At 39.6% G+C, this 23,552-nt stretch overlaps 1 protein-coding gene across 1 annotated transcript in view; it reads left to right on the top strand.

Moving 5' to 3' along the window:
* The window catches only part of AP2B1 (adaptor related protein complex 2 beta 1 subunit), a 148,116-nt gene that overhangs the window by 88,279 nt on the left and 36,285 nt on the right, over positions 1–23,552 (top strand). The window contains exons 16-19 of the mRNA XM_021707121.1: positions 1,120–1,161; positions 1,998–2,144; positions 4,212–4,357; positions 13,506–13,641. Of these exons, the coding sequence (XP_021562796.1) occupies positions 1,120–1,161; positions 1,998–2,144; positions 4,212–4,357; positions 13,506–13,641 (471 nt within the window). The remainder of the gene's footprint in view (positions 1–1,119; positions 1,162–1,997; positions 2,145–4,211; positions 4,358–13,505; positions 13,642–23,552) is intronic.

Below are 23,552 nucleotides of genomic sequence, written 5' to 3'. Positions count from 1 at the left end.
ATAATTTTGTTTTTTAACACAACCACAGCACAATGATCTCCAAGTTTCTACCACTAAATGACAATAAAGGAAAATGTTTTTGGAGCGACAAGGTATTTGATGATTCAGGTAGATGGTTTACATGCACAATGAACTAGGGAGGAAGCAAATGTGAAACTATAGCAAAAAAAGTAGTTTTTGTTTTTTAAATAATGCCATTAGTTGTGTTTTGTGTGTTTTCTATTTCTTGAATGCCAGCTGTTTTCGGCTTCAGTTTTTCTTTAAAGTTTTTGTCATGGAAGACTGACTTTAGGATGAATTATATCTATCCTAGCCCTGAGGGGAAAAAAACAAGACTAAGACCATGTAGAATTATTTTCTTGTCAGCTAGCTAATTCAGTTAGTCTAATTCTCTAATGCCCAGCATCGTTTTAAATGTTCTCCACATAAATTGCAGTATTTCTCCTTAGTAGAATTGACTTGAGAGATATTTGATGTTTCCCTACTTCCTAATCAGGTAGTGTATCTTTCTATCCCAACTGTTTTTATCTTTTAGTAAAATATAAAACATAAGCTTTTTAGAGTTTATGTTTTAAACTCTAAAAATCACTTTTGTTCCACTTTCAATTTTTGAAGCTTGAGATTACAGCTCAATGGTGATTTGGTTTCTACTTTTCAGTAGGGCAGCAGGTTTTATATAGATCAGAGCACATTTTAGGGTGTGTGTATTTATTTATTTGCTTTTCCTTTTTTCCCCCTCTCAAATTTTCTTTTAAAGAAAAAAATAAGACATTCAAAACATTGCTGCTTGGGGATAGAGCTTCTTAGAATATGCAAAGTCTCTTTAAATTTTGTTTGGATTTGTGCCTGCGGAAAGATTGGATCTGAAACATCCCTGAGATGTCCCAGCTCCATCTCCTTTCCATGTTTTCTCAAAACCCACACACCATTATTATCACACTTGGTTCCCCTAATACATATTTCTTTGCAATCTAGAATTTCTTTAGGCTTTGGGAGACAAGTTGAATGGCATGTATTTCCAGCAACTTGGTAGAACAATTTACAGATTCTATATGGGCATCTAGTATTTAGCTAAATGAACTCTTCCTCTCTCTCCTCTCTCTCCTTTCTCTCTTTCAGCTTGGCAGTGACCTTGGCGGGGGCATTGGAGGAAGTCCGGCAGTAAGTGCCAACTGTTTTCTTCACCATGGGAAGCGCTGCCCCTCATTTGATGCTCTTCTCTATGTATACATTATCAGCACACCAAAACTTCTGTAACAGTATATGAGGAACAGAAAGTAGTATAGGAATACTTGGAATCTTTTGGATCATGCACCACATGTGATGTAGGGACATCTTTAGGGGTTAATATTCTGGTGCCTATAGAGATCTTTGTCTTTCTGACATTAAAGAGCTAAAGGAAATGGAACCTCCCATCTTGACTGGAGAATGCTTTTATTCCCTGGTGTCTCCTAGAAAGAACTTGAGAGAATCAGCTGGACTCAGAGTGAGACTCTCCTCATAAATAAGTTAGTTTGGGGGGGCATGAATATTTGTTTCCCCCAGGAGAGCTTCCTACTAGATATTTATGCTATAAATGAAGAACTAAGACTTTGCTGAACACGGGTGGAAATGGAGCTGCTTTTTAAGTTGGATGCTTCTCCCTCTTTCTATAGAAACAAACTTTCCCTTTCTTAGTGTGCCTGTAGGGCTTTTGCACAGAATCATGGAAGCTAAAATTGGAAACAAACACACAAAATCTTGGATCACTATGTTCTTGTACCCTGCTGAGTACTCTCTCTTGATAAAACTTCTAAAGAGTGTGTGTATCTTAACAATGAAGAAAAAAATAACTGTGATGATTAGAAAGACAAAAAATATACTAATTCAACTCCTAAGAATATTGTAATTATGGTGTTTTCTTATTGACTTATCAGTACTGCTAAAATATTTAGCAAAATTTTAAGGACTATTAATCTGTTCTTGATCTCCCCTCCCTCCTTTTTTTTTCTCTGCAGGTGGGACAGTCCTTTATCCCATCGTCAGTGCCTGCAACCTTTGCTCCTTCACCTACACCTGCTGTGGTCAGCAGTGGTCTGAATGACCTGTTTGAACTCTCCACAGGAATAGGCATGGCACCTGGTGGATATGTGGCTCCTAAAGCTGTAAGTAAAGGGTTAGCATAGCAATACTTTCTTAATGGGCAAGGTCCAGATTTTTCACTTGTAACATTTATGTTACTTTCATTGCTAATAAATCCAAGGTTTGGGTCCTTGTTATGTGTGATTTAAGAGAAAAATGAAAAGTGGCTTCAAACTTATCAGTAGGAAGCACCATTAGCATCCTTGTTAAACATTTTTATAATTAGACTTCAAATTGGAAATATTAAGGACTTGAGTTTTATTCTCATGTTTAGAAATATTGTCTAGCTCATCAACATAGAAGTCAGTATAGTGGAAATCTGGTATACAGTGCACCAGCAGGCGGAAAATGCAATACAGTGAAATATAGCATTTTTCCTTCTTGTTCTCCTTCTTTCCCCATTGGTATTACATATGGATTCTAGAGCGTCATTGCTCGAATTTTCTTTTCATGTATTTTAGTGTACTTTTTTAGAGTTTTATTTCAAGTTTGTGTCATTGGGACGCTTCTTGTCTCGACCTTGCTTGATGTCACTCAGATTGAAATTCAAGAGGAGAAATTCCTTGTTAATGGAGTTCATTTAAGCTCTTGGGAAAAAGTGCTGTTTAGGCTAGGGCATACTTCATACAATCTTGTCTTTCTGAGGACCACCACGCCCGATTGCTTCCTGAATTCTTTGCCTACTCATCTGACTCCTTATGTGAAGGATCCCTACCATAGGGATGTAGAGTGACTGTCCATTCCAGGGGCCATAACTGTGTGTGTATAGTCATTCCATAGAATAACCAAAAATATGATTCAAAACTCAGCCATGTTATTTTGGCATAACTCGATAGCTTTACTATGTAAGGTTTACTATGTTGGATATTATCCTCACAGACTTTTAATTAATAATTAAAAGGTTATCTCATGTACTTGTTTACTATCATAAAAGTAATACATACAAATAACTAATATACATAATATAGAAATATAAGATGGAAAATTGTTTCCCCTGCCCCTGTTTCCCCATATATAGCCACTGTTAACTTTCTGTATATCCTTTCAAAAGCAAAAGAAAAGATCGAGCATATACCTATATATTTGTATCCTTTGAAAATGCTATGTCTTGGGATATGCTGTTATGCACCTTGGTTTTTCTCTGCCACATTGTTTTGAGTGACTTTATCTACTGAATTGATATGCTATACATAATTTATCAAATCGTTTCCCTGTTGATGAACACTTAGATTATCTATGTCCTCTTTCCCCATTCTTTTAGTGTGGCTGAGTGTATTATTATGAATACTCACCATCCACAGACTCTTTGGTATTCTGTCTTAGACAGTCAGAACAGCTCATGAATTTCTCGACTTAAAAAAAAAGGTGTTTTTTTTATTTTTTGTTTTAGAAAGCAGGATTTATTGAGAGGACAGAAACGCTCCCACTGTGGAAGGGGACCCAAAGGGGTTGGCTTCCCCCCCCCCCCGATTTTTTTTTTTTTTTTTACTGGGATAGGCCAGGAGTATCACAGGTTCTGGAACCAGGAGTAGGTAATGAATTAGTTAGAACAGGACTTCAGATCATTTAAGCAACATCTGACTATTTACTGTTTACCAGAAACTATAGCAAGAGTTAAAAATATACATAAGTCTTGGTCCATGTTCTTAAGAAAGTTACTGATAATGGCTTTGGTTAGTAATTATGAAAATCTCCTCAAAGATTAGAGGCATGCCGTTTTCATTAGTAGATTCAATTTCTTCCTTCTAAATATTTTCCCAAAACTAACAGAAAAACACTTTATACTCATTGGAATTTTTTTTTCCTTGTATATATATTTGGTAGCAGTTCTCAAAAGCAGTAAAATTACCAAGTTGAACAGAAGGTAAAGAAGAAGCCAGGGTTGCCTATAGATTGTTTTTGTGGCTCTTAAATGATTGAGAATGATCTCAATATTCAGAAAATAAGACTTGATCCAAAGTCTTTTGCACTAACTTGATGTTTGCAGTATAAAAATAAATAAATCTTAATTTGATTTTTGTTAAAAAAATAAATAGCATCAAGATAGATCTTGACTGATTCTATTGAGCTTTATTTATACTATGTTTCAGGTCTGGCTACCTGCAGTAAAGGCTAAAGGGTTGGAAATTTCAGGAACATTTACTCACCGCCAAGGGCACATCTATATGGAAATGAACTTCACTAATAAAGCTCTGCAGCACATGACAGATTTTGCAATCCAGTTTAACAAGAATAGGTAAGAAATCTGAATCCCCAGTTTGATGTTGAGACAACAGTGTATACATACCTTATGTCCAACAACAGAATGTTCTATTTAACTGTGGGTGAAAACACATGTTGGCAGATGCTGGATGCTTTGGCTGTTGCAAGTCCTTTCCATTGTTAACTTCAATTCTAGAGGCAAAAGAAAAGTTTGTTGGAAAACTCATTCAAATGAGGTGAAAAAATCGGAACTTATTTATTGTCTTCTTGGATTCTAGTACTAGAACATTTTTAAAAAAACAATTAAGACAAACTTTTGATTGGAATCCATTTATTCATTCAACAAATAATTATTTAGCATCTATATGCCAAACATTTTTAGGTACTTTGGCTAGAGTAGTAAACAAAACAAAGTCCCTGACTGAAGTTCACATTTTAATGGGAAAAATTAGCATAGTTTGGTAGGTGTCAGAAATATGGAAGATGGTTAGGACGTGGTAGCTCATGCTTGTAATCCCAGTGCTTTGGGAAGCCGAGGCAGGATTGCTTGAAGCTAGGGGTTCAAGACCAGTATGGGCAACATAGAAAGACCCTGTCTCTATGTAATATAAAATAATTAGTAGGAATGGTGGTGCAAGTCTTAGTCCCAGCTACTCAGGAGGCTGAGGCAGGAAGATTGCCAGAGCCCAGGAGTTTTAGACTGCAGTGAGCTATGATTGTGCCACTGCCCTCCAGCCTGGGTATAGAGTGAGACCCTGACTCAAAAAAAAAGGAAAAAGAAATATGGAAGGCATTCAGGATACATGTTAACCAAATAATCACAACTAGGCTGACAATCTTTTAGCAATTAATTTTCTGCCTTAATAAAGAAGACAACATGAAGCAAAATGTTAATGTCTTATACTTTTGAGACATCAGTGATTTTTATTAAATGTTATGGTTCCAGAAACTGACTGATAGACTTTAATAGCAGTTTCATTCACTTGTAAATATGAGATAGTCAAACTTGCCTTATAACAAAGTAGTAATTTAACCCTTAAAGCAGATTTAATAAAACTTTCAGTGGCAATTTGCATTAATGACTGTCTCATTTATTTCTCATCATTTGGAAACATCTTTTTACCCTGGATTTGAGAGTTTGGCACGTTAGAAATCATTTAAATACCTAGAAAGTCTGTGTTTTCTTCTGTCAAAACTAGTTATTTTTCCAGCCACTTTGGGGGAGCAGGCCCTGTTAAAGGCCAAAGCTGCTGGGGAAAGAAATAGGCCAAGGCTATTGGGGGAGTCTGTTGTAATAAAAGAAATCAGCATAGTCTGCATCCATCTCTATTTGTCTTTGTCTTTTTTTTAATTCATTATGATACTTAGAAAAGTTATATTTGTGTTCTGATAATTATACTTATTCCTTTATAAAACAACTTTTAATCCCTGCTTTCTTTATTGCCTAATTTCAGTTGTGTTCTTTCTTTGGATTTACTTTTATACTCTTAAGCATGCTTAAACTTTTACTACTTGATTTGTCATCTTGACCCTCAGTTATGAAGTTGAGGCTGAGAACTTAGTCTGCTTTTTGCCTACTTGCCCCTTTGTTTCCTATTTTTGTGAGTTGTATCATTTTACATGTCATTCTTTCACCTATATCCCTATCTTTGTTTTGTCTTGAATTTGTGCTTACTGCCAGTTCTTTTTGAGTCGGAGTCTCACTCGGTCGCCCAGACTGGAGTGCAGTGGCTGCTCCCGGCCACCACAGCCTCGCCTGCTGGGCTCCGGCGATCCTTCTGCCTCAGCTTTCCGAGTAGCCAGAATTACAGGCATGTGCTACCACGCCCGGCTAATTTTTTTATTTTATTATAGAGATGAGGTCTCGCCTGCCCATGTAAAGACCAGGTCTCGCCAAGTTGCCCGGGTGGGTCTCGAACCCACGGACTCAGGCAATCCACTTGCCTCGGCCTCCCAAAGTGCTGGGATTACAGGCTGAGCCACCGAGCCTAGCCTCTGTCTAATCTTTTAAACTATCATCAAACGCTTTAATATTCTCAAATATCCAATAAGTGTTCAGATTTTGACAGTTGTTTAATGTTTTTATTTTTTATTTATTTATTTATTTTGAGTTGGCGTCTCACTCTGTCACCCAGACTGGAATGCAGTAGCATGCTCCCGGCCACCGCAGCTTCAACCTGCTGGGCTCTGGCGATCCTTCTGCCTCAGCCTTCCAAGTAGCTGGAACTACAGGCATGTGCTACCACTCCCAGCTAATTTTTGACTTATTGTAGAGACGAGGTCTTGTCAAGTTCCCCGGGTGGGTCTTGAACCTGCGGACTCAGGCAGTTCACTCGCCTCAGCCTCCCGAAGTGCTGGGATTACGGGATGAGCCACTGAGCCCGACCTATTTAATGTTTTTATACAGTTTGGTTGGTCTGAACAGGGTCCCAATAACGTCCCCATATATTGCAATTGGTTGATAAGCATCTCAAGTCTTTTTTAAACTGTAAGTTCCTCCTCCTCCCTCTCTTTTTTCCCCTAAAATTTATCTGTAAAAGAAATTGGGTCTTTATCTGTGGAGTTTCCCACAATCTGGATTTTGCTAATTGGAAATTTGAGTCAGACCTGCAGTCTTAATTAGATTTGGGCTTTATCATCTGACAAAAATACTTTATGGTTGGTGGTAATCTCAAATTCTGTTTGTCTTTTTCTTTATGTCTCTTACTGTGTTTACTGTGTTGGTTGTTTCCTTGTTCTCTGAAGATCAATCTTTTGGTCACTTTAATTTTTTATAAATGAAATCATATAATATGGAGTCTTGTATCTGGTTTCTTTCACTTTAGTACTTTTGAGATTTTTACATCAGTAATCCATTTCCATTTGATTGGTAAGTAGTGTTCCACTGATGATATACCACAGCTTGTTTACTTGTTTACCAGTTGGTGGAATTTGGGGTTGTTTTCAATTTTATCTGTAGGACTAAAGCTGCTGTGAACATTTGTGTATAAATATTTGTATGGGTGTATGTTTTCGATTTTCCTGTATTGCTGGATCATATAGTAAGTGTGAAAGTTCCAGCTGTTCCACATCCTCACCAGTTCTCAACAGTTCCAGCTGTTTCACATCCTTACCATTCCTGTAGGTATGTTTCTCATTCTAATTACCATTTCCCTAATGACTACTCATGTGGAGCATTTTTTTTTCATGAGCATATTAACCATTCTTACATCCTTTGAAGTATGTGCTCAGATGTTTCCTTTTGTTGTTGTTTTGGCAGGGTGCTGTGTTATTGAGTTGTTAAAGTTCTCTATATATTTTGGATACAAATCTGACAGAGATATGTATTACAAACATTTTTTTCCAATTCGTGGCCTGTCTTAACTTTTTTAATAGTGTCTATGTTTTTAAAAATGAGTGCTATGGTTTTAGCTTCTACATTTAGTTTTATAATTCATTTTGAGATAATTTTGAAATATGGTGTAAAGAGTAAAGGTAAACTTTTTTCCATAGTAGTTCTTAAAATCAGATGATGTAAGTCCTCCAGCTTTGTTTTCTTTCAAAAATTGTTTTGGCTATTCTAGGTCCTTAGCATTTCCTTATAAATCTTAGAATCAGCTTATCAGTTCGCACAAAAAATCTGCTGAGATTTTTTTATTGGAGTTTCAGTGAATATATGGATCAATTTGGGGGAGAATTGATATCTAAACAATATTGAGTCTTCTAATCCATCAGCATGGTATACAAGTATCTCTTCATTTATGTAGGTCTTTAATGTCTCTCTGCAATGTTCTATAATTTTTCATATACAAATCTTGCCATTTTTGTCAAATTTCAGTAGTTCATATTTTTGATGTTATAATAAATAGTATTTTAATTTTTGACTGTTGCTAGTGTATAAAAATAGAATTGATTTTTGTATATTGAACTTGTATCCTGCAGCTTTGTTAAACTCACTTTTTCTTCCTTGTAGGTTTTTTGTAAATTCTTTATTGTTTTCTGCATAGATAAATCATGTCATTTATGAATAGAAGCAGTACATATTTTTCTATTCAATCTTACACCTTTTATTTTTCTTGCCTGATTTATACTAACAGGACCTTCAGTAAATGTTAATTAAGAAAATTATTCTGATTCTTTGGGGAAAGCATTCAGTATTTTTTTTTTTTTTTTTGAGTTGGAGTCTCACTCTGTCACCCAGACCGGAGTGCAGTGGCTGGGAGCCTCGACCTGCTGGGCTCTGGCGATCCTTCAGCTTCAACCTTCCAAGTAGCCAGAACTACAGGCGCGCGCTATCACGCCTGGCTAATTTTTGATGTAGTGTAGAGACGAGATCTCGCCAAGTTGCCCAGGCAGGTCTTGAACCCGTGGGCTCAGGCAAACCACTCCCCTTGGCATCCCAAAGTGCTGGGATTACAGGCTGAGCCACCGAGCCTGGCCAATATTCAGTCTTTTACCATTAAGTGTGATATTAGCTGTAGGTTCTTCTTAAATTTTTTTGTTGTTGTTGTTGGAGTCTCACTCTTTGTTGCCGAGGCTGGAGTATAGTGGCACACTCACAACCACTGCAGCCTCGACCTGGTGGGCTTAGGCAATCCTTCCACGTCATCCTTCCAAGTAGCTGAAACTACAGACACACACCACCATGCCCGGCTAGTTTTTGTGATTTATTGTAGAGACGAGGTCTCATCAAGTTGCCCAGGCTGGCCTTGAACCCCCGGGCTCAATCAGTCCTCTTGCCTTGGCCTCCCAAAGTGCTGAGCTACCACGCCCAGCTAGCTGTAGGTTTTTCATGAAGGATGAGTTCTGTTGGTTTGCTGAGTTTTGTTTTGAGTGCATATTACATTTTGTCAGATGTGTCTTTTGCATTTTTTGAGATGAGTATTGAGTTTTTTTTAGTCAATAGATTTTTGAAATGTTAAACCAACTTTTCATTCCTGAGATACATTCCACTTGGTCAGGATATTATCTTTCTTATGTATTACTGGATTTCATTGACTAAAAATTTTTTTGAGTATTTTTGCACCTATGTTCATTGTATAGTTTAGTCTTCATTTCTTACATGATTTATTTTTCTTATTATTTCTTTCTGAATTTAATTTGCTTCCCTTCATTTTGTCCTGTTGTATCACCCTCACCTCACATTTTCTAGTACGTCTTCCCTGGGTGCTTTCTTTACTTGTGTGTTTTTTTTCTTTCTTTCTTAACTTCATGTACAAATGTTTCCTAATTTCATTTGTTTTAGTGGAAAATTATTCCTAAGTATGTTTTGTCATTAAGTTACACAACTGTCTCCCTACTTTTTTATAATAGTGCTTTTGAATAGTTGCTGTGTTTGTACCATTTTGATACTCGTATTTGAATGAGTTGGAATTTGCAAGACTAGCTATTAGCAGGAGATTTTGATGGAAAAGGAAGATAGGCAGGGTGGTTTTTAGGTTTTACTCTCAAGAACTCTTCCTTATTTGCTGTGGTGTAGTCACAACTCCTTAGCCTCTCAGAATCTAACGTGATTTTACAGAACATTTTATTCCAGTCCTAGGCTCTTCAGATTCCCTTCCTGGTCCCAGGAATTTGAGGCTGCAGTGAGCTATAATTGAACAGCTATGGGTGACAGAGCATGACCCTGTCTCTCAAAAAAGTAGACTTTTTGAGCTCTCTCACCTCTAGGTACCCCTTGGGGGCTTCCTTTTTTTTTTTAACCCTTACCCGTGTGTTGCTTCTGTTTGCTCTTAGTCCTACCCACAACAGTTTACACTTGGAATGGGGTTCTTTTCTGAGAATTGATATTTACTGTCAGTCTCTTAGACCTACTACTGCTACTTTCCTCTGAACTCCCTATGCCTCCCTATTATACCATCACAGCTTCTCTCATCAGTTCTGTGGGTTTTCTCTGATTTAAGGTTTTGCAGAACGTGAAATTGTAGGTTTGTAGGGATTTTCCCCCCCTTCTTTGTTTCCTCTCTATTGTTTCTGAGATGAGCACTTGGAAGATTTGGAACTATACTGCTGCCATGTTTTTATCCCTGTATTGACTTGTGACAGAGTTTTGCTAACTATGAGAATAAGATCAAAAGAGGAAAATGGTGTTTTGACCTATAAACGTTACCCCTAAATGAGTAATGTGAATTATCAGGATCATTTCATTAGTATATTTTGATACTCTAAGGCAGCGGTTCCCAACCTTTTGGCATCAGAGACCCGTTCAGTGGAAGATAATTTTTCTGTTGGGGGTGGTGGGGGTAGTGGAGGCTGGTTGGAGTGATTTTGAGATAATTCAAGAACATTTTATTTATTGTGCTCTTTATTTCTATTATTACATTGTAATATGTAACGAAATAATTATGCAACTCACCGTAATGCAGAATCAGTGGGAGCTCTGAGCTTGTTTTCCTGCAACTAAATGCTCCCATCTGTGGGTGATGGGAGACAGTGACACCTGAAGTATGTTGCTCATGTCTAATCTACTCCATAATTTGTTTTCATTATTGTCACTTCAGAAGACCCTGCTTCACAAAGACAGGATGTTAGAAATGAAAGCAGGCTTTTCAGTGCTGATCTGACAGGAGGCAGGGCTCAGGTGGTAATGCCAGCGATGAGGAGCAGCCATAAATATAGATGAAGCTTCGCTTGCTCGCTCGCCTGCTTTCTAACAGGCCCAGTTCCTAACAGGCCATGGACCATTACTGTGGCTTGGGGGTTGGGGGCCCCTGCTTTAAGGTTTAGTTTGTCTAAGAAACGGAAAATATTTATTTAGCCATTCTGACTCTTGAAAGAGATACTCTTTAATTATTTTATAAGTATCATAGTCCCATCTTCTTTCCTGAGACTAAATATAATATAAATTTCCATCTTTTTTTTTTTAAACATTAGAGTATCACTTTGTTGCTCAGGCTGGAGTACAATGGCACAATCAAGAGCTCACCACAGCCTCAAACTCCTGGACTTGAGCAATCCTGCTGACTCATTCTCCTGAGTCAAGCATCACCACTTCCAGCTCTTTTTATTTTTTTAATTTCTGTAGAAATGAGATCTCAATATATTGTCCGGGCTGGTCTTGAACTCCTGGACTCAGTGATCCTTCCACCTTGGCCTACCAAAGTGCTGGGATTACAGGTGTGAGCCACCAGGCCCATTTTGTTTGTTATACTTCTAGGCCTATTTTCCCCTTTCTGCTCTGTTTTCAAAGTTTCCATTCTTATATTTCTCAGACTGTCTGCCCTCCTGCATTTTTAAAGAAATGTTGCTCCTAGCCGGGCTCGTGGCTCAGCCTGTAATCCCGCGCCTTTGGGAGGCTGAGGTGAGTGGATTGCCTAAGCTCGCGGGTTCGAGACCCGCCCGGGCAGTGAGACCTCATCTCTACAATAAATCAAAAAATCAGCCGGGCGTGGTAGCACATGCCTGTAATTCCGGCTACTCGGAAGGCTGAGGCGGAAGGATCGCCGGAGCCCAGCAGGCGAGGCTGCGGTGGCCGGGAGTGGCCACTGCACTCCAGTCTGGGCAACAGAGTGAGACTCCAACTAAAAAAAAAAAAAAAAGAAATGTTACTCCAAACTCAGTCTGTGTTTCCCATCTCTTTATCTTTCTTGTATTATTTTTTTTCTCTCTCCCATTAAGCTGTTTCTCCCTTTTGTACTTTTATTAAACAGGCTTTCTTTGAGAAGTAAAACTGGTGGATATTCACTGCCTACTTTAGGCTTATAAAGTGGCCATATTTGGGTCTACAACTTATCCTAGTCATTTGGAATGTATAAACCAGTTAATTCTGCTTTATTTAGACTAGCTCTTTCCTTGTGATTAATTGTGCCCTATGTAAGTGATTAACAAAAAAAAAAAGAAGAGGCCGGGCTTGGTGGCTCAGCCTGTAATTCCAGCACTTTGGGAGGCTGAGGTGAGTGGATTGCCTGAGTCCACGGGTTCAAGACCAGCCCGGGCAAATTGGCAAGATCTCATCTCTACAGTAAATAAAAAATTAGCTGGGCACGGTAGCACACGCCTGTAGTTCCAGCTACTTGGAAGACACCGGAGCCCAGCAGGTCACCGCTTATCTTGCCACTACACTCCAGCCTGGGCAACAGAGTAAGACTACAACTCAAAAAATAAATTGAAAGATTTAAAAAAGAAAATGAGAGTCACCAGTAAATAATCTGCTGAACTGATCAGGCAAGTTATCCAGCCTATGAAATAATATTAATTTATTGTACTTTTCTTGAGTTGGGTTCTCACTCTGTTGCCCAGGCTGGAGTTCAGTGGCAAGATCAGGGCTCACCATAGCCTCCACCTCTCTGGGCTCAGGTGACCCTTCCACCTCAGTCTCCCAAGTATTTGGGGCTACAGGTGTGTACCGCCATGCCCAGCTAATTCTTTATTTTATTGTAGAGATAAGGTCTTACTTTTTTACTGAAGCTAGTCTCAAACTCCTGGTCTCAAGCAGTCCTCCCACCTCAGCCTCCCAAAGTCTTGGGATTACAGGCATGAGCCACTGCACCAGGCCCCATACTTTTCTGGGGTTTTTTTGTTTGTTTGTTTGTTTGTTTGTTTTTTGAGTTGGAGTCTCACTCTGTCACCCAGACTGGACTGCAGTGGCTGCTCCTGGCCACTGCAGCTTCAACCTGCTGGGCTCTGGCGATCCTTCCGCCTCAGCCTTCCAAGTAGCTGGAACTACAGGTGTGCGCTACCACGCCTGGCTAATTTTTTATTTATTGTAGAGATGAGGTCTCGCCAAGTTGCCCAGGCAGGTCTCAAACCCACGGGCTCACAATCCACTCACCTAGGTCTCCCAAAGCACTGGGATTACAGGCTGAGCCACGGAACCCGGCCCCGTACTTTTCTTTACAGAGTAGAAATTTTAAAAACTTTTTTCTCTCGGCTTATCTAAGGAAAGATTTATGAAAAATTATATTTGTCAAATCTATTCCTCTATTGACATGATAAAGAGAAGAAACTTTCAGGATCATAGCACTAGCAAAACAATTCTGTACTTATGTTTTCTCCTTCCTTTAATCCATTTAATGGAAAACAGAGGTTTTGATATAACCAATGTTATAGCAAGTTGGAATTGAACACTTGGTTCCTGCTATTCATTCCATGTAATTGTAGTAAAAATTTGTTTTCTTCAAATGAGTTAAAAGTCTTTCCCACCCAAAGATGTGGCTAATTCCTGCCTCTCAATTAATCTCTGTGATTTCTTTATCCTCTCCTAGCTTTGGCGTCATCCCCAGCACTCCTCTGGCCATACATACACCACTGATGCCAAACCAGAGCATTGATGTCTCCTTGCCTCTCAACACTTTGGGCCCAGTCATGAAGATGGAACCTCTGAATAACCTGCAGGTCAGAGTTTTACTTCACTTGAGTGGTACAAGTTGATATCTTACCCATTTTTATTTGTATAACAACCCCTCTTTCTTCCTTATGATAGAATCAGTCATGGAATAGGGTTTGAAATAAATCTTTGTGGAGAAGAGTTTTGTTTTGTTTTAAGAAAGACAAAAGTCATGCATTGACATAGAAAGATACTCATTCTATTACTCAACAAACATTAAGAAACATTTTCTTAGCCGGGCTCGGTGGCTCAGTCTCTAATCCCACGCCTTTGGGAGGCTGAGGTGAGTGGATTGCCTGAGCCTGCGGGTTCGAGACCCGCCTGGGCAGTGAGACCTCATCTCTACAATAAATCAAAAAATCAGCCAGGAGTGGTAGCACATGCCTGTAATTCCGGCTACTTGGAAGGCTGAGGCAGAAGGATCGCCGGAGCCCAGCAGGTCGAGGCTGTGGTGGCAGGGAGAAGCCACTGCACTCCAGTCTGGGTGACAGAGTGAGACTCCAACTCAAAACAAAAAAAAAAGGAACATTTTCTTATTTACAGAATTTTTTCCTTAACACTTTTATAGCAAAATTTGAATTTAATTTATTTATGAATGAATTTTAGAGATCTATGTGAAGGTTATCTTTGAACACTGGACTACAGGTAGGTAGGGCATTTAAAGACTTAAATACCCCCTGTTATCACATATCTGTGATAAGTACAACAGCAACTTAAAGGAACTGAGAACAACTTTATCTGGTCTATAAAAGCCTCTTGTTCTTGAAAATGGTTAATTTTTTTAGACTGCTTGGTTACCAGCTTAAAAGTTTCATTTGGTTTTCACCTGTCTTGAACTTTTCTTCAAAATATAAACCTTCTAGGGTTGCCTGACCCCACTTGAAGGCAGAGTAGGAAGCTCATAAGCTAAAGCAACCCTGAGGGTTTGATAGTACAGATGTAAGCCCTAAAGCTTTTAATGTTCATAGGATAGGGGAGGCAGCCTCGGGCCAGCCTAAGATGGGGAATGATAACTGATCCCTGCATAAACCAGAGACCCTGGAAGGGCAACTCCCTCAATGAAAGGGGAACTGGAGAAATGTTTTTGCTATTCCTGAAAAGTAACAAGAAGTATTTCTCTCTGAGTAGGGTTCTGGATGATCTCTTGAGAGAAATTCAGGGCCCAATCTTTGCCATACATGAGTTATATAGTTCATTTTTATACTAGTTATGTGGGTGTAGCAGTCTCCAAATCAATAAATTAATGTAAAATTGGTCTAGGACTGGTGAAACAAGTGCAAAGCAACCCTTTAGCTGCAGTTCTAACATTTAGGACCATCAGAATCCCCAACTAAAAAGGAAATCTCTACTGAAAATGAGCTCACAGTCTGGGTGCAGTGGCTCACGTCTATAATCCTAGCACTTTGGGAGGCAGAGGTGAGAGGATTACCTGAGATCAGCCTGGGCAACTTGATGAGACCTCATCTCTACAGTAAATAAGAAAAAATTAGCCTGGCATGAGCCTGGGCAACTTGATGAGACCTCATCTCTACAGTAAATAAGAAAAAATTAGCCTGGCATGATGGTGCGTGCCTGTGGTTCCAGCTACTTGGAAGGCTGAGGTGGAAAGATCACCTAAGCCCAGCAGGTTGAGGCTGTGGTAGCCATGAGCATACCACTGCACTTCCAGCCTGAGTGACAGAGTGAGACTCCTGGAAAAAAAGAAAAAGAAAGCGAACTCACAGTTTAATGAAAAGAGATAAAAAAGATGTACTGTGAAGGATAGTCAGAAAACAGCAAAAAGGATTAGTATGCCCCCTACCCCCATCAAGAACTTAAGATATAACAGTTTGAATGAGACTATGAAATATGTTTAAGATGATGAAAGAAAAATGTCAACCTCCCACTTACCAGTCAAGACAGGTCGGATTCCATTGCTTGATCTTCTAGAAATACTAGTGTGAGGCACTAGTACTGATGGTGAGACGTCAAGAATGAAATAACTTGGAGTTAAAACTAAACGTTATTTGGTAGTTTAAATACCAACACACCAGGTCTGTTTGCCAGTTCACTAACTACTTGTTGCCACAGTAGTTGATTGCCTTTTTTTTCAGCAAAACAAGTAACGATTTAGAGTGTAGATGAGTGAGTCACAATATAACTTGGCTCAGACTAAGAAGAATAAAACAAGAATTGCTATGCAGATGGAATTGGCTGTTACTATGATGAGAGTAATGTGTTAAGGGGCTTTTCCAGCACAGGATCTTGAAGTAACTAACCCAAATCTACATCTGTTTCCTTTTCATTGAAATCTAACCTCCTATTGGCCAAAGAGCCTCAAGCCTAATATTTGAGGACAGTCAGAATGCTGTACTTTAGAAGTAAGAAAAGAAATTTGGGTCATAGAAACTAGGGCAAATTTTCTGCTTGTAAAACAAAAAGTAACAGTAAACAAATTAATGATTGTCAGATTAGGTTTCTATTTGCATTTCTCTTTCACTAAATCCTAAATAGGAACTCTCATAAGATAAGCTGAATTTTAGTCCAATCCCCTCCCTCACAAGTATTGATATGGTATTAGGACTAGCAAGTTTTAATTTTCACAAGCCTGACATTATAAGAAGCAAACTTAGAATGCTTCTATCTATAGTCAACTGTTTCTCCAAGTTTCCCCCATGAATTCTTTTCTTTCAGGGATGTCATAATTATGGCTATTTGCTCATTAATTGGCATTTCCCAATGGAGAAGATATACAAAAGCTTGAAAAGAGAGAAGCTCTTTTTCCCTATGAGCAGCTCTATTTATGTCTGTAGTGAGAGTTGAAACTAATGTCTCGCTTAGGATGGGTGAGTGACTTCAGAGTTCAGCTTCTATTCTGCACTTGTTTCTATAAAACAAGAAGGAAATAAAAACATGGTTCCAACAATGTTAAACCATGTAGTTCCAGATAAAGCATAAAGGTTGATCTAGCATTTAAGCATATAATGTTCAGGTTCAAGAACTCATGTTGGAAAATTAGTATTTTTTCCTAGTACTCCAGACCATAAAATCAGGAAAGAAAAAATATTTGGGGACTAAGGAAAGAAATTCTGAATGCCGTGTAGGTTTCAGCTATTTTGCTAATTTATATCAATGTGTAGAACAATTAAACCCGGCTATCAGAACTGTAATGTGACACTTATTGTAAAAACTTTTCACCAAAATGCTCATTAAACTACTTACTGGCTTATAGACTGTTTGAAACACTATTTAAAAATAACATTTCTTAGCTGGGCTCTGTGGCTCAGCCTGTAAATCCCGCGCCTTTGGGAGGCTGAGGTGAGTGGATTGGCTGAGCCCGTGGGTTCGAGACTCGCCTGGGCAGCGAGACCTCATCTCTACAATAAATCAAAAAATTAGCCGGGCGTGGTAGCACATGCCTGTAATTCCGGGACTTGGAAGGCTGAGGCGGAAGGATCACCAGAGCCCAGCAGGTCGAGGCTGCGGTGGCCGGGAGCGGCCACTGCACTGCAGTCTAGGCGACAGAGTGAGACTCCAACTCGAAAAAAAACAAACAAAAACATCATTTCTTCTTAAAATGTAAAAGTACATTATTTTTAGAGGCAGGAATTAAATACCTAGTAGAGATTTGAACCTAGAAGAATTTTTCTACTGTACTGATGATGGTTGTAAACAGCTTTTATGAATCAGCTTATAAATATTATATAAATTAAAAATTAAGCTTGCTCCCATAAGGAACCTCTCGAATTTATTTATATCATATTATATTCCTTTCTTTTTTTGAGCTGGAGTCTGTTGTCCAGGCTGGACTGCAATGGCATTCTCCCGGCTACTGCAGCCTCGGCCTGCTGAGCTTAAACGATCCTTCCACCTCAGCGTTCCAAGTAGCCAGAACTACAGGCTCATGCTACCATGCCCAGCTGATTTTTTGATTTATTGTGGAGACCCAGACTGGTCTCAAACCCATGGCTCAGGCAATTCTTTACCTCGGCCTTCCAAAGTTCTGGGATTATAGGCTTGAGCTACCGCAGCTGGCCTATATATATATTTTTTTAATTTAAAATTGCATGTACCCTTATTGATGGGGTGTTCCCCTCCTTCCCCAGGTGGATATCAACTACTGTTTGTGCTATTTAAATAAAACAAAAACCTTAATAAATGTCTAAATAAATTTCTCTAAATAACTTTTCTCTAACTCTGATGTCTTTGTTTCTCATTTCACCTATGTTAGCTACTTAGAAACATTTTCCCAGAGTACATCTTCAAACTTGACACCTGGCAAGTGACTGCTTTTTCAAGTCACTGTCTGCAAGGAGACAATGGAATTTTTTTGTTTTAACATTTGTTCATCCCCAGTGTGATACACATGGTCCTTGCGTAGATGCTGTAGCGTTCTCAGAGCTGCATGGCTTCCTTTTCTCACATAGCATCATTCTTTCAAGTTTTTTTAATTAGGGTTATGAAGACACAGTTGAGAGTCAACTAATTGTACAGTTATTTAATGAAAATCCAGTCCTTAGCCTTCTCTCCCCAGCATGGTGCCCAAGTTCTCCCTCCAGAGACAGTTTCTTTTACCTCTTTTAATTGATTCTTCTGATAATTACCTAAGTAACATGCTTAAATTGGGACTTCAGGATTTTTCCGTTTTAGGTATCCTTCCTTATCTCCCCAACTCACTGCCATCATCTATATGCATATTTCCATATCCCCATTTTCCTGATAGCACTAACTTGGAATGTTCTTTTTTGAGTTGGAGTCTCACTCTGTCACCCAGACTGGAGTGCAATGGCCGCTCCCAGCCACTGCAGCCTCGACCAGCTGGGCTCCGGCGATCCTTCCGCCTCAGCCTTCCAAGTAGCTGGAACTACAATGTTGACATTATTATGACTGTATATATTCTTCAAAGCTGAGTGATATAGTGAAGTGTGATTTCCCTCCCGTAAAACTTTTTTTTTTTGAGTTGGAGTCTCGCTCTGTCACCCAGACTGGAGTGCAGTGGCACACTCCTGGCCACCGCAGCCTCGACCCGCTGGGCTCCGGCGATCCTTCTGCCTCAGCCTTCCAAGTAGCTGGAACTACAGGTGCACGCTACCACACCCGGCTAATTTTTGATTTATTGTGGAGATGAGGTCTCGCCAAGTTGTCCAGGCGGGTCTTGAACCCGTGGGCTCAGGGAATTCACTCACCTCAGCCTTCCAAGGTGCAGGATTACAGGCTGAGCCACCGAGCCCGGCTCATAAAACGTTTTATAGAGTTAACTTGCCTCGTTTTGCTTGCATTCTTTACTGTATTAATCCAGAATTCTGTCGAGATAAGACCTTTCAAAGTATTCTGTCAGTTTCCCTTTCTTAAAGCATTTATTGGAGTCTTTTGACCTGCTCCAGTCTGGACTGATTGTCTTGAACACCTGGAACATATCTGTCATCCTGGGATCATAACTCTGGAAGTTCATTCCCTTTATCTCTCTCCTATTATATTTTCCATTTCCTGATTTACTCGCTTTTTTGATGAAACACATCTTCCAGTAGCTTTCTGAGAATAAGTATGACTTAACATGTTTCTGTTGTTGTTGTTATTTATTTGTTTATTTTTAAGTCAGAGTCTCCATTACCCAGGCTGGAGTGCAGTGATAGCACCCTCTTGGCCACCGCAGCCTCAACCTGCTGGGCTCAGGTGATTCTTCTGCCTCAGCCTTCCAAGTAGTTGTAACTACAGGCACTTGCCACCATGCCCGGCTAATTTTTTGATTTATTGTACAGATGAAGTACAATACACCAAGTGACCCAGACTGGTCTCAACTCCTCGGTTCAGGCAGTTCTCTCGCCCTGGCCTCCCAAAGTGCTGGGATTACAGTGTGAGCCACTGCACCCCGCTTGTTGTTATTTAGAGACAGGGTTTCTCTTACATGGGCTGTAGTGCAAAGGAACAGTTATAGCTCACTATAACCCCAAACTCCTGGGCTCAAGCAGTTCTTCTGCCTCAGCCTCCAGGGTAGTCACGTGCCATCATGCCCAGCTAATTTTTTTTTTGTAGATACAGGGTCTCACTATATTGCTCAGGCTGGTCTCAAAACCCTGGTCTCAAGCAGTCATCCTGCCTCGGCTTCCCAAAACACTAAGATTATAGGCATGAGTCACCTTGCCCAACCTCACATGCTTTTTTAATGTCTTCATACTTGTTTGATGGTGTCTGTATAAAATTCTAGGTTAGAAATCATTTTTCTCCTCATCTGAAGCCATTCTGATTCTTGATCCTTTTCTGTGCCCAGTTTTTTCTCAATGAAAGCTTGTACAACCCTACTTTGTCCCCAGTGTTCTGAAATTTAACAGTGATGTGCCTCACTGTGAGTTTGAGTCTCTTTTCATCCATTGTACTAGGTACTCACTGGGTTCTTTTAAACTGGAAATTTGTATCCTTCAGTTCTGGGAATTTTTTTAAAAAAGTTATTTGCTGATGCTCTTCCCTTCATTCTCTCTGTTTCTCTTTTATAGAAGTCTTGCATTTTGGATGTTGATTCTCCTAAACCAGTCCTTTTTTCTTGTCTCCTATTTTACACTTCATTCTCATTTTGCTCTACTTTCTGAAAAACTTTTTTAAGGAAACATTTTTTTTTTTGTCTTAGTTTCATTCTCCCTCACTGGCTGGAATGCAGTGGCATGATCACAGCTTACCATAGCCTCAACCTCATGGACTCGACTATCCTTCCAGCTCAGCCTCCTAAGTAGCTGGGGCCTCAGGCATACGCCACCATGCCTGGCTAAATTTTTAACTTTTTTTCTAGAGGCAAAGACTCGCTGTGTTGCCTAGGCTGATCTTGAACTCTTGGGCTCTTATCTTGACCTTCCAAAGTGCTGGTTTTACAAGTGGGAGCCAACGCACTTGGCCCAAAATTTTTAACATTACGAAAGTCAACAGAATAGTGTGTATAATGAGTCCCTGTGTGCCCATCATCTAACTTCAATAATTTTCAATCCATGGTTTATATTATTTGATTTATACCCCTTCCACAGACCTCCATATGATTTTGAAGCAAATTACAGACATATCACTTAATCTATAGATATCTTAGTATCTGTCTGTAAAACAGGTCTTGGGTTTTTTTGTTTGTTTGTTTGTTTTTGAGTTGGAGTCTCACTCTGTCCCCCAGACCGCAGCTTCCACTTGCTGGGCTCCGGCGATCCTTCCGCCTCAGCCTTCCAAGTAGCCGGAACTACAGGCACGTGCTACCACGCCCAGCTAATTTGTGATTTATTGTAGAGATGAGGTCTCGCCAGGTTGCCCAGGCGGGTCTCGAACCCACAGGCTCAGGCAATCCACTCACCTCAGCCTCCCAAGGCGCAGGATTGCAGGCTGAGCCACCAAGCCCGGCAGGTCTTGTTTTTAAAAACATAATAATAACTATTCTTACACCTTAAAAAATATTCTTACACCTTAATGACATATATCTAGTCATTGTTCAAATTTCTAGTTATCTTGGTATCTTAAGTTTTTTTAATTTTTACTGTTTGAATCAATAAAGTGCATATATTATGATAGGTTGTTACCTTTTAAGTCTCTGGCTACACTGTTGAATATGATAGCTGCTAGCCACATGTGGCTAATAGCCACTAGATTTGACAGTGCAGAAGTAGAACATTCACATTATTGTAGAAAGTAAAGTTGGAAGTCGGGCTCGGTGGCTCAGCCTGTAGTCCTGTGCTTTGGGAGGCAGAGGTGAGTGAATTGCCTGAGCCCGCGGGTTCAAGACCCACCTGGGCAACTTGGCAAGACCTTCTCTACAATAAATCAAAAAATTAGCCGGGTGTGGTAGCGCGCGCCTGTAGTTCCAGCTACTTGGAAGGCTGAGGCAGAAGGATCACCGGAGCCCAGCAGGTCGAGGCTGCAGTGGCTGGGAGTGGCCACTGCACTCCAGTCTGGGCAACAGAGTGAGACTCCAACTCAAAAAAAAGAAAAAGAAAATGAAGTTGGAGACAGTCCAATCTGTATGCTTCTCTTCCATGTTTTTTTATTTTTTATTTCCAGCAACTTGACTATTATGTATCTAGTTGTTTTTCTTATATTTATCTGACTTGGGCTCACTGAGCTTCTTGCATCTGTGAATTGGAGGTTTCCCCCAATTTGGAGAAAGCTTTATTATTATTCTTTTTTTTTTTAACCTCATTATATCTCTTCACTCCTTCTGAAACTCTAATTACACATGCATTAGACCACTTGATTTTTGTTCCTCAGATAACTGGTGCCTCTTTTTAAATCTTTTTTCTGTCTATTCTTCAGATTGGATAATTTCTATTGATCTGTCTTTTTTTAATTATAAAGATATGGGGTACATTTCAAGGTTAGGTATATAAACATTGATCATGCAGGCACCATTGTTGATGAAGTATGCCCCTCCCTCCCCTAGCACTTTCCCTCAACTGCCAACCCCCCCCACAGTTTTCCAGTAGTGCCAAGTACGCTTATTCTTCTATAGGCAACGACTTTCTGTTAAACCCATCTAGTACATTTTTCATTTCAGATATTGTATTTTTCAGTTTTAGAATTTCCATTTGGTTCTTTTCTGAATTTCCTCAGGAGTATAACTGTGGAACCCTGTTTCACATCCTGCTCTTCTCCTTTATCTTACCTCTACTGCATGGTTATCCCTTGGACCTAAAAAGGTATGCTTACTGTCCCTCAGGAAATGTGACCAGCAGTAGAAGTATCTCAAGCAGGCCCTGGGAATAACATTGGAGTGGTCTTGCCAGGGAATTTTGTGTGTTCTGGCTGGGCATATCTATCTCTAGCCCTCTTGATTTCTCTATGTATAGTTTGGGGGGAGGCCAGAAGAAGCTCAGATGACCACACCCTCTAAACCGTCAGGCCCAGGACAGGGGCTCCAGGTGCCCATCATTGAGGGCAGCTAGAATCTTCCTCTATACTTTTACATTTTTCTCCCTGGGTTGGCTTGATTCTTTCAAAAATTACCTTTGAGTTTCTTGTCTAGAATATAAAGCCTTTCTGCCAGCCTTCTGGGAGCTAAGTTGGGAAAGAGGGCTGGAGATTTAACATTCAGTATGCATGAATTCACTTAATTTGCCACCCTCAGCCATATTTGGCTTTCACTTCTAAGTGCCATCTATTTTATCCTCTCTAAAAGAATCAGTCCTCAGTTCTTTGTGGGGGCTGGGAAGCTAAGAACTGTCCAGCAGTATGGAATCAGGGTGGGGATCTAGGATTCTTAATGGCATCTTAATCCTCTTTTTTTTTTTTAGTAGCCCCCCTCACTCTCCTCCATACAATTCCAGAGGTGCTACCAGTCCAAAGCCTTTGAGAATTGTGTTGTTATTGCTAATCCTTCTGTTTTTCAGCTTCCAAGATTTTGTTGCTGTGGTGTCTTTTTCTTTCCTGATGAATTTATGCCTTTAAAATTTTTTAAATTTTCCTTTAAGTATGACTGAATTTCTTCCAGAAGAAAAGAAATTTACGTGTGATTTTTAATCAACTGTCTTCGCCTGGAAGTCTGATGCAGTTTCTTAAATTTTTTTCATTCCTTTCTTCTATACAACTTTATAATTTGGAACTTTAGAGGTGAGCCTGTAAATTAAGAATTGATCCTTTCCTATATATGGTTTTTGTCATTTATCTCTTTATTGCCTTTAAATCTCACATAAATCCTGTTGAATAACAGGCTGAATATAATTAGGAAAAAGAAATAGACATAATGTCTCTTGATTTTTTTTTTTTTCTTTGAGTGTGTCTTATAAAACAAAACAGTATTCATTGGTTCTGTTCATTTATCCTTTGAGTGATTAGGGCAAAAAGTGCTGAAGACATTAGCTGCAAGGGACACAATCTTACAATCCTATTTTGGTTTTTTAAAATTTTTTTTTGAGTTGGAGTCTCACTGTCGCCCAGACTGGAGTGCAGTGGCCGCTCCCAGCCACCGTAGCCTTGACCTGCTGGGCTC

This window comes from Carlito syrichta, unplaced genomic scaffold (assembly GCF_000164805.1).
Source record: "Carlito syrichta isolate Samal-C Ts95f unplaced genomic scaffold, Tarsius_syrichta-2.0.1 Scaffold316387, whole genome shotgun sequence".
In the NCBI taxonomy this organism is placed as follows: domain Eukaryota; kingdom Metazoa; phylum Chordata; class Mammalia; order Primates; family Tarsiidae; genus Carlito; species Carlito syrichta.
Note: the sequence above shows the minus strand (reverse complement) of the source record. Positions and strands in the feature narration are given on the sequence as shown.